The sequence below is a fragment of the Erinaceus europaeus genome, chromosome 5 (genome assembly GCF_950295315.1).
Source record: "Erinaceus europaeus chromosome 5, mEriEur2.1, whole genome shotgun sequence".
Taxonomy (NCBI): domain Eukaryota; kingdom Metazoa; phylum Chordata; class Mammalia; order Eulipotyphla; family Erinaceidae; genus Erinaceus; species Erinaceus europaeus.
In genome coordinates, this window is record NC_080166.1 from 116,209,331 (window position 1) to 116,221,584 (window position 12,254).

General features: G+C 42.5%; 1 protein-coding gene across 4 annotated transcripts in view; it reads right to left on the reverse strand.

Moving 5' to 3' along the window:
• The window catches only part of FRY (FRY microtubule binding protein), a 495,577-nt gene that overhangs the window by 18,957 nt on the left and 464,366 nt on the right, over positions 1-12,254 (reverse strand). For all 4 annotated transcript variants that reach the window (XM_060191649.1, XM_060191648.1, XM_060191651.1 and 1 more), the window contains one exon: positions 8,295-8,378. In XM_060191649.1, coding sequence (XP_060047632.1) covers positions 8,295-8,378 — 84 coding nt within the window. The remainder of the gene's footprint in view (positions 1-8,294; positions 8,379-12,254) is intronic.

Sequence of the window (12,254 nt, forward strand, 5' to 3'; positions counted from 1 at the left end):
CACTGCTTCTGGTGGGTGGCTATTTCACCCACTTCCTTTTATTTGATAGGAAAGAGAAATTGAGAGGGGTGAGGGAGACAGAGAGGAAGAGAGAAAGCAACTTGCAACATTGCTTCACCACTTGTGAAGCTTCCTCCCCACAGGTGGGGACTAGAGGTTTGAACTTGGGTCCTTGTGCATGGTAATGTGTGCACTTAACTGGGTATGCTACCACCTGACCCCAAATGGCTTTTTTAAATTGTCATCAGGGCAATCATGATGATTGATACCTAGCCTTTGCTGTCAGTTAGGAATCCTGGGGTCAGCTGGGACAGTGGAGAGCAGACAACACAGACAACTGGTGGTATTTAAGTCTAGCTCATTGTTGTCATAGAGGAAGGTAGGTCCAGGGTTGTTGGTTCTTATTTTTAAATGTTTTATGACCTCAATTGTATTGGGGGAGGGTAGAGGCTGAAGTACCACTCAAGCATATGCAGGTGTGAGGTATGAACTGGGAGCCTCAGGAATGCAAGTTCTCCACTCTACCATCTGAACTACAGCCTTGGCTTCAGTTTTTCTGACACCCCCACCCTGCCAGGCAGTGCCTCATGTGTGCATGATCTAAACATTCCTGCCCACTTTTTTTTTTTTTAATTTAGATAGAGACCACAGCACCAGAGCTTCCCCTGGAGCCATAGAACTTCTCATGTGGTGCTGGGGGCTCAAACCTGGGTTATATACAAGGTAATACAAGCTACCCAGTGACCTATCTCTCCCATCCACAACTCTTTCTTTTCTAGATACCAAAAGTCCCATTTTGAAGGTATGTGTACATGTGAATGATTTTAACTTTAAATATTTATTTATAAAATGGAAGTATTGGCAAGACCATAGGATAAGAGAGGGTACAGTTCCATATAATTCCCACCACCAGAACTCCATATCCAACCTCCTCCTTTGAAAGCTTTCTTATTCTTTGTCCCTCTGGGAGTATGGACCCAGAATCATTATGGGGTACAGAAGGTGGAAGGTCTGGCTTCTGTAATTGCTTCTCCACTGAACATGGGTTTTGGCAGGTCCATCGATACTATTTGAGAGAGAGAGAGAGAGAGAGAGAGAGAAGGAGGGGAGAGGAGAGAGGAGAGACAGACAAAGACCAGAACACTGCTCATATTTGTCTTAATGTAAGGGATTGACCCTGGGACTTTAGAGCATCAGGCATGAGAGTCTTTTGCATAACCATTATGCTAACTCCCCAGTTCTACTAATTTAACTTTTAAACGTCAGCTCAATTAGAACCACATTATATAAGCTTATTAAGATTTATCTATGAGTTGCTTGCAGCTGACATGCCACCAATGGGTAAACTATTCTTCATTAGTCAATGTCTACAACTTCATGGTGGGGATAGAGAAAAATGGAAAATACATACTCAACACTCAGCAAAGAGTTATATTCTCTCCAAAAAGAGGTGTGTACTCCTATGTTCATAGCAGCACAGTTCATAATAGCTAAAACCTGGAAGCAACCCAACAACAGATGAGTGGCTGAGAAAGCTGTGGTATATATACACAATGGAATACTATAGAGCTATCGAGAACAATGAACCCACCTTCTCTGATCCATCTTGGACAGAGCTAGAAGGAATTATGTTAAGTGAGCTAAATCAGAAAGATAAAGATGAGTATGGGATGATCCCATTCATCAACAGAAGTTGAGTAAGAAGATCTGAAAGGGAAACTAAAAGCAGGACCTGACCAAATTATAAGTAGGGCACCAAAATGAAAACCCTGTGGTGAGGGGTAGACATGCAGCTTCCTGGGCCAGTGGGGGGTGGGAGTGGGTGGGAGGGATGGGTCACAGTCTTTCGGTGGTGGGAATGGTGTTTATGTACACTCCTAATAAAATGTAGTCATATAAAATCACTAGCTAATTAATATGAGAGGGGGAAAATTAATTGTATGTCTCGAAGATTTTTAAAACACAGACTGAGTCTTTTTAATATATAGGCTGTGTATTTGATATGCGTACTCTCTCAAAAGCCTAGACCAAGTAGATCAGAAGAAACCAATAGCACAGCTATACAAGATACTGGGTACTGTACAGCAAACCATAACAAAAGGACTTTTCAAAGTTAACCCAATTACCAAATAATGTGATGATAACATTAACTATCAATTGTCTTTTTGAACCCTAAGACAGCAGGAACCTCACATCTCCACTATAGAGCCTCTACTTCCCCCAGTCCTGGAACCCTTGGATAGGGCCCACTTTCCCGTATGCCTCTCCCAATCCATATCAAATAATATTGCATCTGCCGATCACAACCTAACCAATGCAACGATTGCCACCTCAATATGCTTCACTTGAGACTGTGTCCAGAGACTTCAGGTGTGGAATGACAACCCTTCAGCTTCATTACTCGGGTGAGACCTTTCCTTTCATAGTATACTCTAATTCCATCTCAGGTTGTTCACTTTCTAACAAAGTCCCAAAACCTAGATATACACCAGTTTCTGTGAAGAGAGAGCATATGTTCACACATATCCATAAACTACTGCAAAATATATACCTGAAAGCAGAAGTACACTAGAGTTTGCAGTGAGTACCTCCCTAACACTTCCTCTCCACTATTCCAAGCTCTGGGTCCATGATCGCTCAACAATTTGTTTGGCTTTGTATATTAACTCTCTTTTCAGTCACCAGGTTCCAGATGTCATCAGGATGCTGGCCAGGCTTCCCCGGACTGAAGACCCCACCAATGTGTCCTGGAGCTCTGCTTCCCCAGAGACCCACCCTACTAGGGAAAGAGAGAGGCAGACTGGGAGTATGGACCGACCAGTCAACGCCCATGTTCAGCGGGGAAGCAATTACAGAAGCCAGACCTTCCACCTTCTACAACCCACAATGACCCTGGGTCCATGCTCCCAGAGGGATAGAGAGTGGGAAAGCTATCTGGGGAGGGGGTGGAATATGGAGATTGGGTGGTGGGAATTGTGTGGAGTTGTACCCCTCCTACCCTATGGTTTTGTTAATTTATCCTTTCTTAAATAAATTAAAAAAAAATTTTTAAAGTTTTTTTTCCCCCTCCAGGATTATTGCTGGGGCTTGGTGCCTGCACTACTAATCCACTGCTCCTGGAGCCTATTTTTTCCCTTTTGTTGCCCTTGTTATTATTGCTGTTGTAGTTACTATTATTGTTGTTACTGCTATTGTTATTATTGGATAGGATAGAGAAATCAAAAGAGGAGGGGAAGACAGAGGGGGAAGAGAATGATAGACACCTGCAGACCTGCTTCACCACTTGTGAAGCGACCCCCCCACCTCCGGCAGGTGGGGAGCCAGGGGCTCGAACTGGGATCCTTGCACCGGTCTTTGTGCTTCGTACTATATGCACTTAACCTGGTGGGCTACTGACTGGCCCCCAGAGCTGTAATCTCTTCCACAGTCATTTCTCATAATGTCATCTGCTAAGATCTATTAGAATTCAGCTACTGGTGAAGACTGGTCCAGGGTGGGTTAGGGCTTGGGATGGATAGAAGACTTCAGATGCCAGTTTGTATGCTGCCACCACTTCTGACAGACTCATATCTCTAACTGCTCAAAACTTTACCCTGTTAGGTTCGGCAGAGTAAATACTCATCTTTTCATTTGTTCTTTTAAAAGATTTATTTTCATGAGGGAGGGAGAGAGGACAGAACACTGCTTAGTTAATATACAGTGGTCCTGGGGATTGAACCTGGGGCCCTTGGGGCCTCAGGAGTGCAGGTTTGGTAGACACTGTCTTCCTGTCTAATACTAATCTCTTATAAAGTACAATTTTTAAAAAAATAATTTATTTATCTATTCATGAGAAAGGAGGAGAGAAAGAACCAGACATCACTCTGGGACATGTGCTGCCAGGAACTCATGGTTGAGAACCCAATGCTTTATCCACTGCGCCATCTCCTGGACCACTAAAGTACAAATTTATCCATGACAGGTCATACATGTGTAATGATTCTTTGCATGTCTATACCTAGACATCAGGCATAGAGTCTGCAAGTTAGAAGTTTAGTTCCTATTCCCATTTCTACTTGACTTCATTACAAAGGAGGTTCACAATTATAGGCCAGGCCCAACTATTTCAGAAGACAGAGAAACTGACTGAGAATGAGTTGCAGAGAATCACTTGATTTGACAGTGCTGTGAGCTCAAATATTTGTTGAGCTTTTCTTAGGATCAAGCTAAAGGGTAGTTATTATTGTCAAGATGATAGGTCTACTATCTCTGGACATAAGGTTGAGACCAATATTTAAATAAACTGATAATATAATTTCTCCTGAAATTTCAGCCCTCTCATATTTTCTCTGCTAGCCTATTTTTAGGCTTATATGAATTTTATGTGTCATGGGAACTAACGTTTTCTTTTATACTTCTCACTGTGCCGAGTTATAACTCATGTTCAACAGTGGTTTGTCAGTCAAAGAGAGGTTATTGTTTGAGTTGCATTCTCAGTGACCAAACTACTTCCAGGGCCTACTAGCAAATTGAAACAGAATTTAAATAAATACTGTAAATAATTGACTTCTCTTTTCTAATTAAAAATTTTTTTACTTTATTTATTTATTTATTGGATACACACGACCAGAAATTGAGAGGGAAGGGGGTGATAGGGAGAGAGCTAGAGAGCCACCTGCAGCACTGCTTCATCACTCACAAAGCTTTCCCCCTGCAGGTGGGGACTGGGGCTTGAACCCTGGTCCCTGCACACTGTAACGTGTGTTCCATCAGATGTGCTACTACCCAGCCCCTTAGTTTTTTCATTGATCATTTTAAATTTGTTTTTATCATTTTATAGGGAGGAAGGGGTCTGATTTTTTTTTTTCCTCTAGGGTTATTGCCAGCACTATGATTCCACTGCTTCTGGTGGCTATCCCCCTCCCACCTTTTTTATTTTTCATTTTATTCAATAGGACAGAGAGAAATTGAGAGGGGAGGGAGAGGGAGAGAGAAAGATAGACACCTGCAGACCTGTTTCACCACTGCCTCGTCCCTACAATGACTTCTCTATCCCTTTCTCTTTTTCCTTTCTTTCCTCCCTCCTTTATATCCTCCCTCCTTGTGGGGTCTGATTTACTAGGAGAAACAACCTCTCTTTAGTGGTATATTCCAACCTAGCATCAGATTTCAGAACTGTCACATACAAAAAGCTTTTAAAAGTCTCTTCTGGACATCTGTGAGTTATTGGGATTTCTGGTCATCTTTATGTTCATGAGCCACTCAGGAAGATTAGGGAACACTAAATGAATATATACAATGGAATAAAAAGACTGGTATGCTTTGAAAAAACGCTGAGAACCAAAACTCATCACTTCTGGGTGTTTTATGCACATTCTCCAGCATTTTCTATGTGTGTATTTTGCCTCCAAAATTAAGTTAAAGAGCACAGGCAGCACAAAGGTAGCATAGAGAGCACAGAGACAGCACAGAGTACAGAGAACACAGAGACAGCACAGAGAGAGCGCAGAGACAGCACAGAGAGAGCGCAGAGACAGCACAGAGAGAGCACAGAGACAGCACAGAGAGAGCGCAGAGACAGCACAGAGAGAGCACAGAGACAGCACAGAGACAGCGAGCACAGAGACAGCACAGAGAGAGTGCAGAGACAGCACAGAGACAGCACAGAGACAGCACAGAGAGAGCGCAGAGACAGCACAGAGTACAGAGAGCACAGAGACAGCACAGAGAGAGCGCAGAGACAGCACAGAGAGAGCGCAGAGACAGCACAGAGTACAGAGAGCACAGAGACAGCACAGAGAGAGCGCAGAGACAGCACAGAGAGAGCACAGAGACAGCACAAAGTACAGAGAGCACAGAGACAGCACAGAGTACAGAGAGCACAGAGACAGCGAGCACAGAGACAGCACAGACAGCAGAGACAGCACAGAGTACAGAGAGCACAGAGACAGCACAGAGACAGCACAGACAGCAGAGACAGCACAGAGTACAGAGAGCACAGAGACAGCGAGCACAGAGACAGCACAGACAGCACAGACAGCAGAGACAGCACAGAGTACAGAGAGCACAGAGACAGCACAGAGTACAGAGAGCACAGAGACAGCGAGCACAGAGACAGCACAGACAGCAGAGACAGCACAGAGTAAGAGAGCACAGAGACAGCGAGCACAGAGACAGCACAGACAGCAGAGACAGCACAGAGTACAGAGAGCACAGAGATAGCACAGAGTACAGAGAGCACAGAGACAGCGAGCACAGAGACAGCACAGACAGCAGAGACAGCACAGAGTACAGAGAGCACAGAGACAGTGAGCACAGAGACAGCACAGAGACAGCACAGACAGCAGAGACAGCACAGAGTACAGAGAGCACAGAGACAGCGAGCACAGAGACAGCACAGACAGCAGAGACAGCACAGAGTACAGAGAGCACAGAGACAGCGAGCACAGAGACAGCACAGACAGCACAGACAGCACAGAGTACAGAGAGCACAGAGACAGCGAGCACAGAGATAGCACAGAGACAGCACATAGTACAGAGAACACAGAGACAGCACAGAGTACAGAGAGCACAGAGAGAGCACAGAGACAGCACAGAGACAGCACAGAAACAACACAGAGACAGCACAGAGAGCACAAAAAATTAAGTTAAAGTCTGCACAAATGAAATGAATATAACCTTTAGTTATGCCTCTCAGCTTCCATTTATCTATTAAACTGAAAAAAAAAAACCCTTCAAAGAAGTTTTGTATAGGATTGAATGAGATTCCATGTGCACAAAACTTGATAGTATTAGTTTTTTCTTGTGTTTATCCCTTAAGCCTTCATTATAATGCTAGGAGTAGTCACATATAAAAAGTACATCAGCTCTAACAAGAAAAGAGATGGAAATAATGCTTACAAAACAGAAGCAAAAAAAAAAAAAGGAGGGGAGCAGATAAAGAGAAAAAGTGCATGACTACATGGCTAAGAAGTAAGATGATTAATGAAAAATAAGCAGTGTCTTCCTTGAAGGAAGATGAGATGAGGGAGAGCCAGGTAGAAAACAGAAGCCACTCAGGAAAGTAAACTGGCAGAAATGAGCTATGATCACATGATCACATGTGTGAAGACTGGCATGTTTGGGATGTAGCACAGTTTAACTGGAGTTTCTGGTGGTCCTAAACTTAACCTGGAAGCTATATTACAAAAACAAGTTATGAGTAGATACATAAAAAAAAACTTTTGTTCTTAAAACTGAAATGTACCAATATAGTTTCCTGATGGAGACTTGGTCATAGAGAATACAAGAGAATTTGATGAGTAAGGGAAAATGTTTAGGTAACTAATAACTTTTTATTACTCTACAAGCTGTATCATGTACTGGACTAGGTTTGTGCTAATTTTAAGTGATAACTTAGTAACTGTTGTCTAGATTGAATTTGTTTCAAAAGCAGAGTACAATGGAGGGAAGATTAGGCCTGGGACTAGAACACTGGGTGCTACCCAGTGATGATTAAGTTTTAAACATAGGTAAATTGTGCGTGTGTGTGTGTGTGTGTGTGTGTGTGTGTGTGTGTGTGTGACCTAGTGGACTTTCCCTTGGTATTGTGGTGATTTCACATGTGCTTCTAGGACTTGAATCTGGGGCCTCATCATTGGTAAGGTGCTTACTCTACTGAGTCAGCTAAACTCCTGCCCCAACACCTGTATGAGTTTTTGATTAATGTTTATCTCCCTGACAAGATCAGAAGCATTACAAGAGAGCAAAGGTGCATCTGTTGTTCACTATTGTTTCCACCAGGGAAGCACTCAGTACATTACTGAAGACTGATGGGCTGCAATCCATCCATATGATTCTACCCTATTTCTTTTATGATAGGGTATACATCATTAATCCTGCTAGTGTTCACTTACAGTAATTCTCAAATGAGGGAAAGGCATTTGTTTAGAGTGTCACAGAAAGATTCCAAATAAAGATGTTTTTCATTAAAGGAAATAAGTGGTTTGATGAAGCATTCATAAAATGTGTTTTATATTCTGAATGAAGAACAGACGTACTAGGAGACTTATTAGTATGGTTGGATGGTAGCCATTAAAAATGTTAGTATTATACCTACAGTTTCCCAAAGAGAACAGTGCCCCCCCTCAATCCCATCAACACACAGTCATGCTTGGCTTGAACACCATTCTATCTTACTCTAGGGTATTCTTGTGAAAGCACTGGATGACTTGCTCTGTTTTTCCTTTCTCAAGTTCCACACTTCTTGGGTGTATCAATACTAACACACAATGTCACAATGACCAAAAAGGGAAGTACTAACAGGCTGTTATTACCTTTTCTTCTGAGTCCCCTGGTTGACAGGTAATTACTCCATCTCTTGATCCTCCTGCAAATGTTGCTTTACAATTTGCAAGCCACTGTTGTCAGAAAGAGATACAGAAACATGTGAATTCACTGGTACACCAAGCACATTTGAATCATCAGTTAAATCAACTAGGAGAAATTGATTGAGTTTCCAATCAAAGTAAATTTTGTCATTATGACTTTTTTTAAACATCTTTAGTTAAACATTTGAAACTAAATTTTCTGCATGAACTCAGTTATGGTTACTTACATATATTTCAATGTTGGAATACATCATTTTGGAGAATGATATCACCAGACCATTACTTTAAATGCTTTTATTAGTGATTTAATAACAAGATGGTAATATTATAGTGGTATTATTCCACACTGTACATACCACCAAAGTTCTTTACCCCCTCCTCACCCCCTAATGATAACCACCATAGTTCACACAAAGTCTTAGAGATAGTTTGGCTACTAGTTTTTGTCTCAGTTTTTTTTGTTTTTGTTTTTACCAGAGCACTGTTCATCTCTGGCTTATGGTAGTACAGTGGACTGAATCTGGGACCTTGGAGTCTCAGGTATGGGCTCCTCTTTGCATAACCATTATGCTATCTACCCCCGCTTTCGGCTACTAGTTTTTGTTTTGTGCAAGTTCATGTGTTTCAATTCTTTATAGTACATGTGAGTACAAACATCTGATAGTTTCACAGACCATTATTAATTTATGTATAAATTAACATGAATTTTTGTATGGTTAGAAACATTTTACATGACTGAGATTAAGAGACAGAACCAATATCCAACAAACTGGATACTTTCTGGACAATGCAGTCTAACTCATGGCACACCTTCCTTTCTGTCATGTTGAGCTGGCTCCTATGAGGCAGGCCAGTCTAATTCATGGTACAAAAAGTATAATAGTAGCTCAGGGCTGGGCAGTGGCACACCCAGGAGAGAGCACATATTACCATGTGCAAGGATCCAAGTTCAAGTCCCTGATCCCCATCTACAGGGGGGAAGCTTCACAAGTGGAGGAACAATCTTGCAAGTGTATTTTTTTTCTTTCTCTCTACATTCTTTTTTTTTTGTTGTTTACTTGTTTTTTTTTATTAGCTTTATTTACTGGATAGAGTCAGCCAGAAATCAAGAGGGAGGGGGTGATAGAGAGGGAGAGAGACAGAGAGACACCTGCAGCACAACTTCACCACTTGCAAAGCTTTCCTCCTTGCAGGTGGGGGTCAGGGGCTTGAACCCAGGTCCTTGCACATTATAACATGTGCGCTCAATCAGGTGTGCCACCACCCGGCCGGCCCCCTCTCTCTACATTCTTTCTCTCCCTCCCTCTCTATCAGAAAAGAAAGTAGAAAAATAGGTAAATCATTTAGAGATTCCATCAGTCTTAAGCATCTGAGATAGTAATACAGATGTGGAAAAGAAATCTTTGAGCAGAAAACAATAAGCACTGGAGACTTGAAAGTCACACCGACATTTAAAGATGGTTCCTGAAGGACTGATTTTTTCTTTTCTTGTTTTTTAAATGATGACTGAGAAGCTGTGGAAAAGAATGATCACTAAAGAACCACAGAAACAGAAGACAGGGGAACTAGATATCAGAATGCTTGCTTACTGGGTAATCCATGAGAAGATTAATTGTAATAGCAATAAACAAAAAGCCAGCAACTTCACAGTGAATGTCTTGTCTATAACTGGCAGTTGTGCTGGGTAGTTTGTGTATATTACTTCTTTTGTGTGTGTGTGTGTTATTTCTATTTCCATGGAAATAATACTACTTATAAACACAGAACACTGCTCAGTTCTGCCTTATGGTGGTGCTAGGGATTGAACTTGGGGCTTTGGAACCTAATACATGAAAAGTCTTTCTGCATAACCAGTAGGCTAGCTCCTTGGCCTCAGACCTGTCTTTTTTTTTTTTTTTTTTTTTAGGTTCATGATTAGTCAACAACTTGTTTGGCTTTGCGTGTTAACTCTCTTTTCAGCTACCAGGTTCCAGATGCTACTATGATGCCAACCAGATTTCCCTGGACAGACAACCCCACTAATGTGTCCTGGAGCTCTGATTCCTCAGAACCCTGCCCCACTAGGGAAAGAGAGAGGCAGGCTGGGAGTATGGATCGACATGTTAACATCCATGTTCATCGGGGAAACAATTACAGAAGCCAGACTTTCCACCTTTTGCATCCCACAATGACCTTGGGTCCATACTCCCAGAGGGATAAAGAATAGGAAAGCTACTGGGGGAGGGGATGGGATACAGAGTTCTGGTGGTGAGAACTGTGTGGAGTTGTGTCCCCCTTATCCTATGGTTTTGTCAGTGTTTCCTTTTAATAAATAAATTTTAAAAAAGTAAAGACCTGGGGAGCTGGATAGTGGCACACTTGCTGGAGCACACATGTTAACCCAGACTGGAGTTCCAAGTTCCTAACTGAAGAGGGGAAGCTTTCCAAGCAGTGAAGCAGTGCTTCAGGTATAGGTATCTATCTTCCTTTCCCCTCTCAAGTCCTCTCTGTCCTATTAAAAAAAAAAAAAGAAAAAAGAAAAATGGCCACTGGGAGCAGAGGATCCTTAGTGCTAGCACCAAGCCCTAATAGTAACTGTAGTGGCAATAAAGCACCAACCAGGAGTAGGGCGGTAGTGCAGCGGGTTAAGCGCATGTGGTGCCAAGTGCAAGGACCTGCGTAAGGATCCTGGTTTGAGCCCCTGGCTCCCCACCTTCAACAGGTGGTGAAGTAAGGCTGCAGGTGTCTATCTTTCTCTCCCCCTCTGTCTTCCCCTCCTCTCTCCATTTCTCTCTGTCCTATCCAACAACAATGACATCAACAATAGCAATAATAACCACAACAAAGCTACAACAAGGGCAACAAAAGGGGGAACAAATGGCCTCCAGGGGCAGTGGATTCCTGGTGCAGGCACTGAGCCCCAGCAATAACCCTGGAGGCAAAAGATAAAAAAAAACCCACCAACCTCCAAAAGGAGGTTTGGCCAATATCCTCTGCCACTTGAGGAAGATGGGTCATGCAATGAGTGCAGTCTAGAATGTTCCTAGCTACGACCACAGAATGCGAACTCAGACCTACATGGATTCTGAGGTTACACAGATTCCTACACTGAATATGGGCCCCAGATCAAACCAATGGGGTTTACAGTTAAGGATATTTATATACTTTCCCCACATTTGAGAGCTACTTTCTTCTCTGACCCAGATTTTTAGTCCTACTTCCAGCTCTAACACCGTCTCCCCCAGACAATACCTTTAGTCCACCTGCATGTTAGCTGTAGAGGTCCGGCAAAAATTAGTAAAGTCATGGGACCCTTGGAATATACCTAAAATAGACCTACTAGCTTTTCCCAAAATGGAGACCCCAAATCTCATCTGCTATATTCTTGCCTTTAGGTTCCTGATATTAAACAATTTGTTCTGATTTATATCTTAATGCTTTTTCAGGCACCAAATTGCATATGTTATCATGACACCAACCTGACTTCCTTGGGTAGACGACCTCACCACTGTGTTCTGGAATCCCCACCTCTCCAGAGACCTGCCCCACTAGGGAAAGATGGAAACACACTGGGGATATGGATCCACTTGTCAATGCCCATGTCCAGCAGAGAAGCAATTACAGAAGCCAGACCTTTATGCTCCCCATAAAAATCTTTCGACCATACTCCCTGAGGGATAAAGAATAGGAAAGCTTCCAATAAAGGGGATGGGACATGGAACTCTGATGGTGGGAATTATGTGGAATTGTACCCGTCTTATTTATTTATTTATTTATTTATTTATTTATTTATTTATTTATTTATTATTGAATAGAGTCAGAGAGAAATTGAGAAGAGAGGGGGAGGTAGGGAAGGGAGGAGACAGAGAGACACCTGTATCCCTGCTTCACCACTCGTGAAGCTTTCCCCCTGCAGTTGGGGACCAG